This window comes from Pan troglodytes, chromosome X, assembly GCF_028858775.2.
Source record: "Pan troglodytes isolate AG18354 chromosome X, NHGRI_mPanTro3-v2.0_pri, whole genome shotgun sequence".
NCBI lineage: Eukaryota > Metazoa > Chordata > Mammalia > Primates > Hominidae > Pan > Pan troglodytes.
In genome coordinates this window covers 121,948,812-121,963,240 of record NC_072421.2, presented here as the reverse complement: position 1 = coordinate 121,963,240, position 14,429 = coordinate 121,948,812, and the positions used below count along the sequence as shown (strand labels likewise).

Below are 14,429 nucleotides of genomic sequence, written 5' to 3'. Positions count from 1 at the left end.
CTAATGATGAGTAATGTTGAGCTTTTTTTCATATGCTTGTTGGCCACATGTATATCTTCTTTTGAGAAGTGTTTGTTCATGTCCTTTGCCCACTTATTAATGGGGTTGTTTGTTTTTTTTTTTCTTGTAAATTTGTTTAAGTTCCTTATAGATGCTGGATATTAGACCTTTGTCAGATTCATACTTTGCAAAAATTTTCTCCCATTCTGTAGGTTGCCTGTGTACTCTGTTGATAATTTCTTTTGCTGTACAGAAGTTCATTTGTCAATTTTTGCTTTTGTTGCAATTGCTTTCGGTGTCTTCATTATGAAATCTTTGCCCATGCCTATGTCTGGAACGGTATTGCCTAGGTTTTCTTCCAGGGTTTTTATAGTTTTGGTTTTTACTTTTAAGTCTTTAATCCATCTTGAGTTAATTTTTGTATATGGTATAACGAAGGGGTCCAGTTCCAGTCTTCTGCATATGGCTAGCCAGTTATTGTAGCACCATTTACTGAATAGGGAGTCCTTTCCCCATCGCTTTAAACTAGCACTTTCTAGGTATGTAACCTAGAGTTAGTCACTCTACCTCTCTGCACTTCCATTTCCTCATCTAAAAAATTACATTAGTACCTACTCCACAAGGCTGTTGTGAGGATTGAATGAGAAAATCTATGTAAGGAATCCAGCACAGTACCTGGAATATCATAGTGTTCTCGGCAAATGGAAATGATTATTGTTTAGTAATATTAGTCACCTTTCATAGATTTTCAGTGGTGTTTACCTGTCATACATACTAGGCTCATCTAGAATTCAACATGGTTCTTCAGATTTCAGCTTACCTATCACTTAAGTCTGAGAAATCACTTGTGACTTTCATTTCCCCAGCCCATCCCCCAAGGATGCTCCCATGGCACCCTGGACTTGCCCCAAACTAGTGCTTATCTAATGGCATTGCAATTGCCTGGTTATTTCTCTGTCTCCCTCTACCAGTTTCCAGGCTTTCTAAGAGCAATGCCATGTCTGTTTTATAGTCTCCTGTACTCTCATTGCCTAGGACAGTGCCTCACACATAGAGGGTGCAGAATAAATCTTGAATGAGTTAATGAGTAAACAGAAAAACATTTTTCTCAGTAAGCTTTAAGAAAAATAGTGGTTGGTGGATTTAAAAGGGCTGTCCATTCACTTTGCCTTATGGCAAAGCTGAAGTCTAAAGTTTTGAGAGGATCACAAGGAGCTGAAGACAAGACAAATGCTAAACACTGGTGTCGTCTGTCTTTCTCTCAATCAGAATTCTTGGTTAACTAGCCCACAAATTTATTGTTCTTTATAATGACTTTGAAGCCCTTTGAAGTGCCTTTTGAGTAATCAAAATAAGACATTCCAGTCAGCAGAATATTAGTTTGAAAGCTTATCATTTTTAATTTGTGTTTATGTTCTTTGGAAATTGACCTTTACTATGTAGAATATACTAGAACATTTTATTAAACAAAATATCTGATTAAATAACTCACTATTCACTAGTCATATAATATTACAGTGAGTTTATTAGTGTCTCCTTACTGGAGAAATCCTGATGCCATTGTTAACCACACAGTGAAATCATCTCAGCTTGTCATTAAGCTCTGCCTCCTTCCAACCTCTAGTGACACACAGAAATCTGTAAACCCTCCAAGTTCTAGAAGCTCCATTTAGTGGCTACATAGTGAGAAAACTTAACAGGCTTATTATGCATAAGTAACTTGGGCCTTTCTGATCCCAGAGGGTAATTAAGTGGACAGTAGTCAGATGGGTTGAAGAATGGACTTTTCTGCCTAGTAGAGTTTCCATATATACCACACATATAGTACCAATTTTCAGAGAATTGGAATGCACATGAACAAAGAAAAATTCTCTTTGACTAAAAGAACATTTTTGAATCAGTTACACAATTCAGCACTCTCAGTATTGGAGATTGAGCTGACACCATATTAGGCTTAGGAATTTCCCTGGAAGTTGATTTAACCATTTATCTTTGTCTGATAAAATTAAACAGCAGATTGTGGCAGAAAAACATCCAGTATTTCAGTTTTCTTGTTGCTAGGGCTATAGATGAAGAGAATGTTATGACTGCTTTCCAAAGCTTATATTTTGAAAGATATTTCATTTTTTATATAGAAATAATAAAAATGTAGGTGGCCTCAACAGCTGTAATTTAAAAAAATTAAGTACAGAGATGCCTTCTGCCAACATTTGAAATTGGCGTTCTACACAGCCAAAAACTCAAATCTTCACCGTTATCTAATTTAGGATTTAGCTACTATTTCCAGGCTATTAAGCACCACATCTGGACTCTCAGTGATTACATCAGGATGCCCCTGTTCCTTCAGTATTGATCAGTAGCATCTTTTCCCCTCACAGGTGATAAATTTATAAGTAACTATCCAGGCTGCCCCAGCTTTAGGCAATTGTCTTCTTAAGAATTATAGTATTTATTCATTGGAGGATAATAAGACAAGGGAAGAAGTCAAATAATTTTGCCTATAATTTGCAGCTGTTTCATACAGAGCACTGCTTCACAGAGAAAAGAGCCTGCAGTTCAGATATTATATAATATCCCCTACTTTGCATGGGATGTTGTGAATAATTTTTTTACAAGATGCACTTTATTTATGTGCAGGTCTCTCCATAGAAAGAGCTTGTTAGGGCTTAATGCTGATGAATGGAGACAGCACCATTCACACTTCCAGGTTATGGTCTGTCAGTGCTTTCATTATATGCACTAATTTACAAGGATTTATTTATTTTCTCCCAAATGTAAAAATGTGCTCCAAGCTAAACATGCTGTCTGGGCATCTGAGGCCAATGTTTTCCTTGGTGCAGGGGGATTTTTAAATTCAAAGTTAAATTGAGGGGACTCAAGCTATTGTGTGTTTTCTTCCCACTTCCACCTCCACCTGCCTTGCATCACGGCCTAACCTTGTGGTAATATCAGAGATCTCTGTATTTTTACTTGCTTTGAAAACGAAAATGAATTCTGGTTCAAAATTTTTAAACCTAGAAGTGGTTTTCTTAGTACGGTTTAAATCTTTAAATCTTTTCTCATCCAGAGACTGTACCTTTGATTGTTTAAGTGCTAATGAAAATGCTGTCAGTGAGCACATCAATGAACATGACCATTGGAACAAATTATGCCCACAACATTGGTTACCAAGTTTTGGAGATCTGGGCACAACAATATCAAAATTGGAAAGTAAATTGAATCTGCAGATCTTGCTAGCCCCAGATGGCTTTATGTGATCTGAAATCACTCACATGCCCATCTCCAAAGAATAAAGCTTAAAATATATACTGGGAATGTGTCACCTCCTTTCACTCATTCTGACAAGCAGTAATATATCTACAGCATCATCACTATCCCTGGGTTATAACAATAAGCATTATGGGAGGGGAAACCTCCCCAAATGATGGACAAATATTATTCTCTTTTTCATGCCTGGGGTTTCCAATTTGATTTTTACCCTCAGTGAAAATTAAATACCCCTTAAGCTTCACCAGCAAAGAGGTTGCAAAATTGTTGTTTGGGGAATTTATGTGTTGGTTGGTTGATTGGTTGGTAAGGGAAGGCAAATGAGAGGAAAATATGTACATATAAAATATGCTCGGTACATTTATGAAGCACCTATCACATAGCTTCCTCAAAGCCTTTTCTACTATTTCTTTTTCAACTCCAAACATAAGTGTAACCCAATCAAAGTTAATTAAAGCTTCTGAAGGAAAAAGAAGTATGTTTGGAATTTGGACCATGATAAAAGAAGTCGCTACACAAATATATGAAAGGAAAATATTCTACAAACTGTCAGCAGAATAAGCCCTGAAGGCAAATAGTGAGTATTTAATAAGCCCAGACTTATTTCAAAGGGCACTCGTCTGTGGAACTCAGCTGACATGAACAGAGACAAAGAAGTTCACAGTGTTTAGATCTTCACAAAAAGTAAAAGTAAGCAAACTATGTAAAGTCCCAGATTATCCTCCCCGGATCAGCCTAAACTTTGCACTCTGATGGGATGAGAAGTGTGGTAGTCAAGGAAAAGAATTGTCCTCCCTGATATCAGCAAAGAGATGAAAAGACCTTCCCATGTATACTAGTTAAGAATACATTTATTTCTCTGTACCTTTTGTGAACCTGCTCAAATTTTTAGAGGATCAGATCCTCTAAGTTTACTGCCTCCTCATAAGAGCAACACCTCATTTTATTTTTAATATCCTTAATTTACTAAAGTTCCAGAATATTCCTCTTAGTCTTAGTTTCAGTGTAACCAGATTCTTTATCCTTATACCCTCACAGAGCCTAGCATGGTGACATTCACTATGATTTAGTAGTCATAGTGTTTAGTAAATGATTCATGATTTCGTACATGTCGAGCACATCTCCTTTCAGTCTTTCCGTCTCCAGACTTGAGTCTTGAGTCTTGATCTTTCAGTCTATCCCCTTATGACAGCCAAATTTGAAATTTTATACTCAGCGATATTTAATATAGTGGTCATAGAAGGTGGTTCTAAATAATAGGTCTGCCACAAACCACACCACATTTTAAGCAATCAAGAAATTGATGTTGCAAAACACAAAAATAACAGGCAGAAGTTCCCCCTTGGTTCATCCTCATCCAAAATGTTCTGGAGATTAAATAATTGTTCATATGCCATCATCATTTAACTTGCCCCAGTCTTAAGAGTCTTTTTATAAACCACCTTAAGGGTCCTTATACCTCTAAAAATTATAAAGAGATTTATGGACATGGAATTCCCTTGTTTGGACATGCTGGTTTCCTTGGAGAACTCACCAAAACATACATGACTTTAGAAGTATTCAGGGGACATTAAAATGAATTTGTAACTTTTATAGATGTTAAGGATTAATCAAACATCAGGATTAATCAAAGTATACCATAAAGCCAAGTCTTAATATTAACTTCCTGCCAATGAATTAGTTCACCTAAAAGCAGTTTATTAAGTTGAGTTTATAAAATGACTCTAGATGAGTTCACATTTTGCCAGAAAATTCATGTGTGTGTGTGTTTGTGTGTTGTGTTGTGCTAAAGGGACATGCTTGTTAGCACAGAAATTCTGACTTCAACATCCATTCAATGAGTTTCACCAGACCTAAATAAAGGGAAGTGGGGAAAAGACTAAATTGTAGACTAGTTTGAAAAATGCCATGTGGTTATTTTCAAGAGCACTGTCAAAAGCACCAAGGGAAATAGGAGTAGAGCCATATGTTCTTAAAGTGTATCTGATACTTTTTATATGTATTATTTCATATGATATAACAACCTAGGGCCAGGCCTGATATCTCACGCCTGTAATCCCACCACTTTGGGAGGCCAAGGCAGGTGGATCACCTGAGGTCAGTTCGAGACCAGCCTGGCCAACATGGTGAAACCCTGTCTCTACTAAAAATACAAAAAATTAGCCAGGCGTGCTGGCAGGCTCCTATAATCCTAGCTATTTGGGAAGCTGAAGCAGGATAATCACTTGAACCCAGGAGGCGGAGGTTGCAGTGAGCCAAGATTGCACCATTGTACCCAGCCTGGACAACAAGAGCAAAACTCCCTCAAAAAAAACAAAAAACAAAAAACCTAGATATAGAGTAACCAGCTCATCCTGGTTTGTCAAGGATGGTCCTAGTTTTAAAACTGAGCTCTGCCTCAGTTACAGCCAAACCAGAGCAGTAGATCACTTTAGCTAAGTAAGGCAGACGATCCTGTCCCTATGTTACCAAAGAGGAGTCTGAAATTTGCAAATGAATGACTCAATCAGAGTCACACATTAGTTGTAAGTGGGGTATTCAGTATTAGAACCCAAGCCTTCTAACTGCTATTATAATAAAAATTTTAAGAAACCAGGCTGTAATTAACACTGTGTGTAAAAACTGCTGTGAAAATTTTATCGGCTTTTATCTTTTCTAGAAACTTAGCCATTCCCTTTGTGATACTATAATTTTGCTCGCCAACTCCCCTTTTAATAGATAATATGGAGAAAAAAACTCAGCCCGGTTTATCAAAGTTATTACAAACTCCCTTTTAACAAAGTCTGAATTGATGAAAATAATTATAATGCTTTTCAAGTCAGTTATTTCCTAATGCAATCGTGAAAATAAGCAGCAGCCTGTGCATTAGCACCCTAAAAAAATGTACATGATCTCCCCGTCTTTTCCCATTTATCTTAAAGATGATTTTTTATTGTTTGTGGGGGCAAGCAAGTATCAAGGGGGTGGAAATGTAAAACTGGACAAAACAAAATTATTAGACCTGGCTTTATCTCCGCGTGTGACTTTTTGTCATTTCTTCTCAATACACAAAGAAGTGAATGTATGCCCCAACAAACCTCTCCCATTACTGTCCTGTCTGTGCTGAGCAAAATTGAATCTATATGTCTTTAAAATGCCTTTCCATTGCTATGGCTTTTTTCAAAATACAGAGCTTGGTGCAAATGTGGTTCACTAGACTACTAATGCTCATTTGCTCTTTCCCAACAGGCATCACAGTTGATAGGCATGGATTTATTTACTTTGTGGATGGGACTATGATTCGCAAAATTGATGAGAATGCTGTGATCACAACTGTAATTGGCTCAAATGGTCTGACTTCCACACAGCCACTGAGCTGTGACTCAGGAATGGACATCACTCAGGTAAGCATCACTGGTTTTCAAGTATTATTGTCATTTGGCATCATGGAAATGGATAACAATTTTCTCATGTAGAAATTAGGTAGAATGGAAGCCTGGTATATCTGTTATAACACCAGATAGCAGAAGTTTCTCTTTATGTAAGTTACTTTTTTCCTTGTTAGAAAAGCTTAGTTGGGAGAAAATGGTAAGCGAGGATGGAAGTAATGTCAGGTAGAATATTGACATACAATTAAGTAAAGTCTCTCAAACTTGATTAATCAGAGGGTAAGGCCAATCTCGTTTATTGAATATTTCCAAGATAAGTAATTCTATTTTTTTTTATTATACTTTAAGTTCTAGGGTACATGTGCACAATGTGCAGGTTAGTTACATATGTATACATGTGCCATGTTGGTGTGCTGCACCCATTAACTTGTCATTTACATTAGGTATATCTCCTAATGCTATCCCTCCCCCCTCCCCCCACCCCACAACAGGGTGAGTGATGTCCCCCTTGCTGTGTCCAAGTGTTCTCGTTGTTCAGTTCCCACCTATGAGTGAGAACATGCAATGTTTGGTTTTTTGTCCTTGCGATAGTTTGCTGAGAATGATGGTTTCCAGCTTCATCCATGTCCCTACAAAGGATATGAACTCATTTTTTATGGCTGCATAGTATTCCATGGTGTATATGTGCCACATTTTCTTAATCCAGTCTATCATTGTTGGACATTTGGGTTGGTTCCAGGTCTTTGCTATTGTGAATAGTCCCACAATAAACATACGTGTGCATGTGTCTTTATAGCAGCATGATTTATAATCTTTGGGTATATACCCAGTAATGGGATGGCTGGGTCAAATCGTATTTCTAGTTCTAGATTCCTGAGGAATCACCACACTGACTTCCACAATGGTTGAACCAGTTTACAGTCCCACCAACAGTGTAAAAGTGTTCCTATTTCTCCGCATCCTCTCCAGCACCTGTTGTGTCCTGACTTTTTAATGATCGCCATTCTAACTGGTGTGAGATGGTATCTCATTGTGATTTTGATTTGCATTTCTCTGATGGCCAGTGATGATGAACATTTTTTCATGTGACTGTTGGCTGCATAAATGTCTTCTTTTGAGAAGTGTCTGTTCATATCCTTTGCCCACTTGTTGATGGGTTGTTTGTTTTTTCTTGTAAATTTGTTTGAGTTCTTTGTAGATTCTGGATATTAGCCCTTTGTCAGATGAGTAGATTGCAAAAATTTTCTCCCATTTTGTAGGTTGCCTATTCACTCTGATGGTAGTTTGTTTTGCTGTGCAGAAGCTCTTTAGTTTAATTAGATCCCATTTGTCAATTTTGGCTTTTGTTGCCATTGCTTTTGGTGTTTTAGACATGAAGTCCTTGCCCATGCCTATGTCCTGAATGGTATTGCCTAGGTTTTCTTGTAGGGTTTTTATGGATTTAGGTCTAACATTTAAGTCTTTAATCCATCTTGAATTAATTTTTGTATAAGGTGTAAGGAAGGGATCCAGTTTCAGCTTTCTACATATGGCTAGCCAGTTTTCCCAGCACCATTTGTTAAATAGGAAATCCTTTCCCCATTTCTTGTTTTTGTCAGGTTTGTCAAAGATCAGATGGTTGTAGATGTGTGGTATTATTTCTGAGGGCTGTGTTCTGTTCCATTGGTCTATATCTCTGTTTCGGTACCAGTACCATGCTGTTTTGGTTACTGAAGCCTTGTAGTATAGTTTGAAGTCAGGTAGTGTGATGCCTCCAGCTTTGTTCTTTTGGCTTAGGATTGACTTGACAATGCAGGCTCTTTTTTGGTTCCATATGAACTTTAAAGTAGTTTTTTCCAATTCTGTGAAGAAAGTCAAATGAAACAGTGACTGAAATTTAGAAAAATAGTGACTACGAAGTCTCTTTAGACATCTTTTTTAATGAATATATGAGCATGTTGTTATTCACGTGTATATAAATAGCTATTTCTAGGGTGTTTGGAAGTTTTCTTAAGTAAAAGCAACATCCCCTCTGAGATCTGTTTTACTGTTATTTAGGAAATCTGTGTTTTTTTGGTTTTTTTTTTTAGGCCAGTGAGGATAAAAGAAAATTCAGTGTAGCTCTCATCTGGATCCAAAATTCTGATTTTGCCACAATTCTACAAAATCAGTATTAGACATTTAAAGAGATTATAGAGCATACAGCATAGTCCCAACATTCAGTGTCTGACTTTTTTAGTCTGCAGAAACAAGAAATGAAGGAAATAGATTAGACAGTCCTCAAACCTTCCAGCTCTAACATTCCATAAATTTGTGACCCTAATAAAGTAGATTATTAAATAATCTTTTCAAAAAAACTAAAGTGGATGTTGAGAGTTTTCAAATTGATTAGTGTATCACAGAGGATGGTCTTGTCTGCAAGTAATAAAATACTTGTCTAAAAGTTGTTTAAACAATAAGGTTTAATTATGTCACATAATGAGATGTCCAAAGATAGGCAAAGATGCCAGCAAATTTCCTTCTTGTGTCACATTGGCCAGAATTGAGTCACATGCCCATGCCTTCACCAGTCACTGGCAAAGGGGAAATGAGATTCCATAGTGAATTCAGACCCTCTAGAAGTGGGTCTCCTTCCCTGAGCACATTGCTACCTGATTCTTAAACCAAAATCAGAGTTCTGTTAGCAAGGAGTAAAGGGTTGCTACTGGGGAGGCAATGAGCAGTGTCCCCCACAGTTATGATATTCCTGCTGCTTCATTTGTCATACCACCTAAAACCTAGAAAAACAAGGTAAATGTATTAGTCCATTTTTACGCTGCTGATAAAGACATACCCAAGACTGTGCAATTTACAAAAGAAAGAGGTTTATTGGACTTACAGTTCTCCATGGTGGGGGAGGCCTCACAATCATGGTAGAAGGCAAGGAGAGGCAAGTCATGTCTTACATGGATGGCAGCAGCCAAACAGAGAGCTTGTGCAGGGAAACTCCCATTTTTAAAACCATCAGATCTCGTGAGACTCATGCAGTATCACGAGAACAGCTCAGGAAAGACCCGCCCCCATAATTCAATCACCTCCCACCAGGTTTCTCCCACGACCTGTGGGAATTGTAGGAGTTACAATTCAAGATGAGATTTGGGTGGGGACACAGCAAAACCATATTAGTAAGTAAAAGGAACACAACCCTAAGAAACCTTGCTTTAGTCATTGACTCTAAGATCTCCTGCCACGTCCACCCACCTTGAGCATACAACTCTATAAAACACTGGCCTATTTTGAATTTCTTCTTCTCTATGTGCCCCTGCCCTGCCCCAGAAACTCAAGAAATGTTCATATATAGTCAACTACAAAAGTGAAATGGGGAGTTGGGCCTGGAAAACTGACAAAATGAACAAACCCTTTTTAACAGAGACTTGAATGGGTCAGGCTATCAAGTCCTAGAATAGTCTAACTTTCCATGATTCAAAATGCTGCAGAAGGCAAGGAAAAGGAGCATTATTTATGGCAATAAGGAAGGGTGTGAATGTATTTGTGTGGAGGAGGAGGGACAGAGAAGATGCACATGTATGATTCACTTGTGGGATATTTTTAACTTAAAATAGGGTATTTAGTATTGCAATCAGTCAACTCTAAACAACTTTTCTGTTTCTGTGTAGAAAAGTTATGTTGAAAAGAGAATTATTTGTCTTAGTAGAGCAAACATATGATCATCATTACCATGAGAAGGGTTCTTTTTCACATGACACTTTCCAAACATAATTCCCACCATAAAATCTACCTCATCCTTTTCAGGTTGGGAAATACAATGCAGCCCACTGAAAAGAAGCCCTGGTAACCAGGAGACAGAAACTTTTCTCTATGGCATTTCATTCCAAGCCTCAGTTTCTCTGAAGTACCCTCTTTCCCCTTTCTTTACACAACTTTAGCTTTAGAGATACAGTAGATTTTTTTGGAGGCAGGGGAGGTTGTGTGGTTGAGAAGGGGATGGCAGAAGCCAGCAGGATTTACCAGGAAAGAAAGCAGGTTTTATGTCCAGATTATTTGGCCAGTAACTCTGCTGCTATCCACCATTTCCTGTTCTGTGCCTGAGACACACTAAAGAGTAAATCCAATTTGTCCACCCAGACTGGCTCAAAACAAGGAGACTGTATTGATTAGTGTCCAGATTATCACCCTCTACCTTTATTAAAGGCCTACTTCTCATGGCCCCATTCCCCCAGTCTGGAAGTACCTCTGCTGGTCCAAATCCCATTCTCCATCCTCCTCACACCTCACCTCTTCCATGGGAACCTTCCTTGATGGTTCTAGTCCTCACTGTTGCTTCAGTCCCTTACTGGAATTTAGTATCACCATGCTTAAATGTAATTTGATCTTTGTTGGCAAACTGTGTATCCAACCCGTCTCCCACAGTAGACTGTGTGTTCCTGGAACATGCATAGGAAGGGCTCAGCAGGTACAGTTAACATCTATACCTGAACCAAAAGGACATAATGGTAAAAAGAATATGAAAGAGTAGTGAGAGATGAAGCTAGAAAGGTAAGTGAGGGTGAAATGGTGAAGGGCCTTATAAGCATAATGAAGTTATACTGAACAATGAAGAGATAATAACAGCGTTAAGAAGGGAAATGCATTTTTAAAATAGTATTAAGCATGGAAATCAGTTTTCAGAGATCATTCTAGCTGTTGCATGGAGAACCAAGTGAAGCAAAATAACACTAGAGGCAGGGAGACCACTTAAGAGACAGTTGAAGAAATCCAGGTATGACAAGGAAAAAACATATCAATATAGAAATGATCAGCCCCTTTCCAAGGGACTGCTATAAAAATTAAGCTGTTTTCCAATGCTTTTGGGATGTTCAGCTGATATTTCTTTGGGATACAACTCTGGATGAGACTTTCCATGACACTGCTCAGCTTTATGCAGGCTACATAGGCAAGCAATTTTAATGGCTGAACCTAAAATCTCATAGAAAGGTAGATAGATTCATTAAACATTGGAGCCAATATCAAATAACTTGTTGACTGACAATTTCAGAATTGAGGGAACATGTGTATGGTAGTACCATTCACTGGTACAGGGAATACAAGAGGAAGAGAAGCAGGTTTGCTTGATGGTTGGATGGTGGGTTCAGTTTGGGGTACGTTGAGGTGCCTGTGTGGCATCCAGATAAAGATATCTGGCAGGAAATTGGATACAGGTTTAAATCTTGAGGTCTAACTACAGATTAGAGTTGTGATTGCTATTAGTTTACACATGGCAATGGTAAATAGGGGAGTGGATGAGCTCTCTCACGGAGGGTACATAGCATAAAAAAGAGGAGAAGGCTTAAGACCAAACTCTATGGAACACCAGTATTCAAGAAAAACCTGAGGAATGAGAACCCACAAAGGAGGCTGAGAGAAGGAGACCTGGCAATTAGGTGGAAAACCATGAAGGTGTCAAAAAAGCCAAGAGATGCAAGTTTTTCAAGAGGAAGGGAATGGTCAGTATCAAATGCTGCTTAGGGATCATAAAAAATGAGGTGCTTTTTAAAGAAGCCATTAGATTTCACAGCATTAACGCCTCTGATAAGAGTACCTTCGATAGAGTGCTAATTAATGAGAGTCAGATACCAGCGGCAGAGTAGGAAGTGAGGAAATGGAGAAACAGAAAATAGATCACTTCTTTGAGATGTTTGGCTGGGAAGAAGAGGCTTTGGCATTGAAGCAAATCAGCTCCCAGGTGTGGGCAGATCAGCACCCAGGTGTGGCACAGGTGGACTAAAGCTGGAGAACACCGAATGAAATTGATGGGTCAGTTGATAGAGAGTTTACCAGGAGAAAGCCTGTGTGTGGCACAGCTTCCTAGATGCTCAGCCATTATGACCAGAGCTTCCCATCTGTTTAGACAACTGTGACAGATTGGCAACCGATGTTTCCCATGACTGTACTTAAGAACATGGGCCATCTTCAGCTAGAGAGAAGAAAGCTGAGCAGGGAGCTTCATAACACCCACCAAGAGCAAAGCCCCAGTTGTTTATAGTAGTACTTACAGTGATCCAGCTGAGCTTACACAGTGCTGAGTTTCATATTTCAGTAAATCAAAATATATTGACGGGTGAGGGCACAGACAAATGTCTAAATGAGAGTGCATTGTTTCTGCTGACAGGAATGGACAGGAGAGAAAATAGAGGCCTATGCTGCAACATGAAGATTTGAATCAGACCTTAAGAAAAGCTTACTGTTTCTAACACTACATGGCAGCATCATATATTTTTAAAAATTTTTTGTGGAGTTCCCACCTTTTGAAACTTTTCAAGCAAATATTGGATAGCAATAATCTACGAATGCTTGACATACAGGCCTCTCTGGAGCCAGGAAAATGGACCAACTGTTTTCTCAAGGTTCCTTCCAGCTCCACAAAGGTGTCTCCACAGAAATACAACCAAATTTCTAAAGTTTCTTGTTACCTTTCCAGCATTCCAGCATTTCAAAACCAAAAGATCTCCAACAAAGAAAGGCCCATGTATACTAGCATAGTACCTATGGAGGTTAGAAAGTGATGTAAGAGAATGGTCCTCTTCATCTTACTTGCCTTCATCTTCTGTACTTTTCTGTGGCAAACCTAAGCCCAAAGAAGAATCAGTTCTCAGGGCTTGTCCTAATCTTTAGCAGATCATTAAGTCCTATAGTAAGTCTAAGAATAACTGCTACCACTTCTAGAGAGCTCACTATGTACCAGGAACTATGCTAAGAATCTAATTTACACTATTCTATTTTATCTACACAATGCAACCACCCTGGAGAGGTAGATATTATTATCCCCATCTGCCAGAGGAGAAAACTGTTAGTCGGAGGGATTATATATTGTGCTATGACCATAGAGTTATTGAGTGATATAACTAAGATTTTGGCACAAGCTTTCTGAACCCAAGTGTGCATTTTTCCAACCTCTGGAGATGGCCAAATAGCATTGTATTTAGCTGAGTGACAAATGCCGCTTGGTTGAAGAATACGCTGTTTATTCACAGAATGTGTGTTTAGTGGCAGTTAGGAAAGAGTTTAATAAAATCTAATCGTCTCAAGAAATGAAATTTGCTTTGACAATAAAATCATCCATTTGTTCAAAATCAATATCTTTTTTTGATTTACTGAAATCTGAAACTGAACTCTCAGTATAAACTCTGAAGCATAACTGCCCTTTGTAAGCACTGCTATAAGCAACCAGGCCTTTCACTTCAGGAGATGAGTTGATTATCAAGACACTGGGTGCTTTATTTCTGTTGCTGCTTTTGAATCATCCTGCTCTGGTAACTCACTTCCATCTGATGCCTGACTAGAATGGAATTGGGAGTTAGAGCAAGTTTCTTGATGGGATAGCAAGTTACTCCTTGGAGCCAGCCTAATGCTTTTCCCAAAGTCAGCCCAATAGGAGATACACAAGCAAGATGGACCTTTTGCATGCATAGGAAATCCTGTTGACCTACTGCCCATAAGGTACACACTTTGAGGTGTTTGTCTAGAGCATCCAGATACACAGCCAGGGCTTCATAAGTGCTTATTGGATGATTTGTGTGTTTCCCACTGGTTTCCAACAGCACCCATTTGTCAGATGGGTCTAACACGGGTAGGGGAAGCATCATCCATAGTTGTGCAGGAAGGAAGGTAACATTCTTTGGAGGAGCAAACTTTGTCCTCATACATTACATCTATTGAACTAGTCCACTAGGAATCTTACTCTTCTCAGTTATTTGATGCTTGACTCCTCTCCAGAATATTCTGACCATGTAGTAACAATCCAACCTATTTTCAAATGCTTCCTGTGTTAGGGAATTA

The 14,429-nt window shown here is 38.5% G+C and overlaps 1 protein-coding gene across 8 annotated transcripts in view; it reads left to right on the top strand.

Annotated features, from left to right (window-relative positions):
• Positions 1-14,429, top strand: part of TENM1 (teneurin transmembrane protein 1) — an 824,537-nt gene that overhangs the window by 740,749 nt on the left and 69,359 nt on the right. For all 8 annotated transcript variants that reach the window (XM_016942761.3, XM_016942759.3, XM_063804361.1 and 5 more), the window contains one exon: positions 6,496-6,650. In XM_016942761.3, the coding sequence (XP_016798250.1) occupies positions 6,496-6,650 (155 nt within the window). The remainder of the gene's footprint in view (positions 1-6,495; positions 6,651-14,429) is intronic.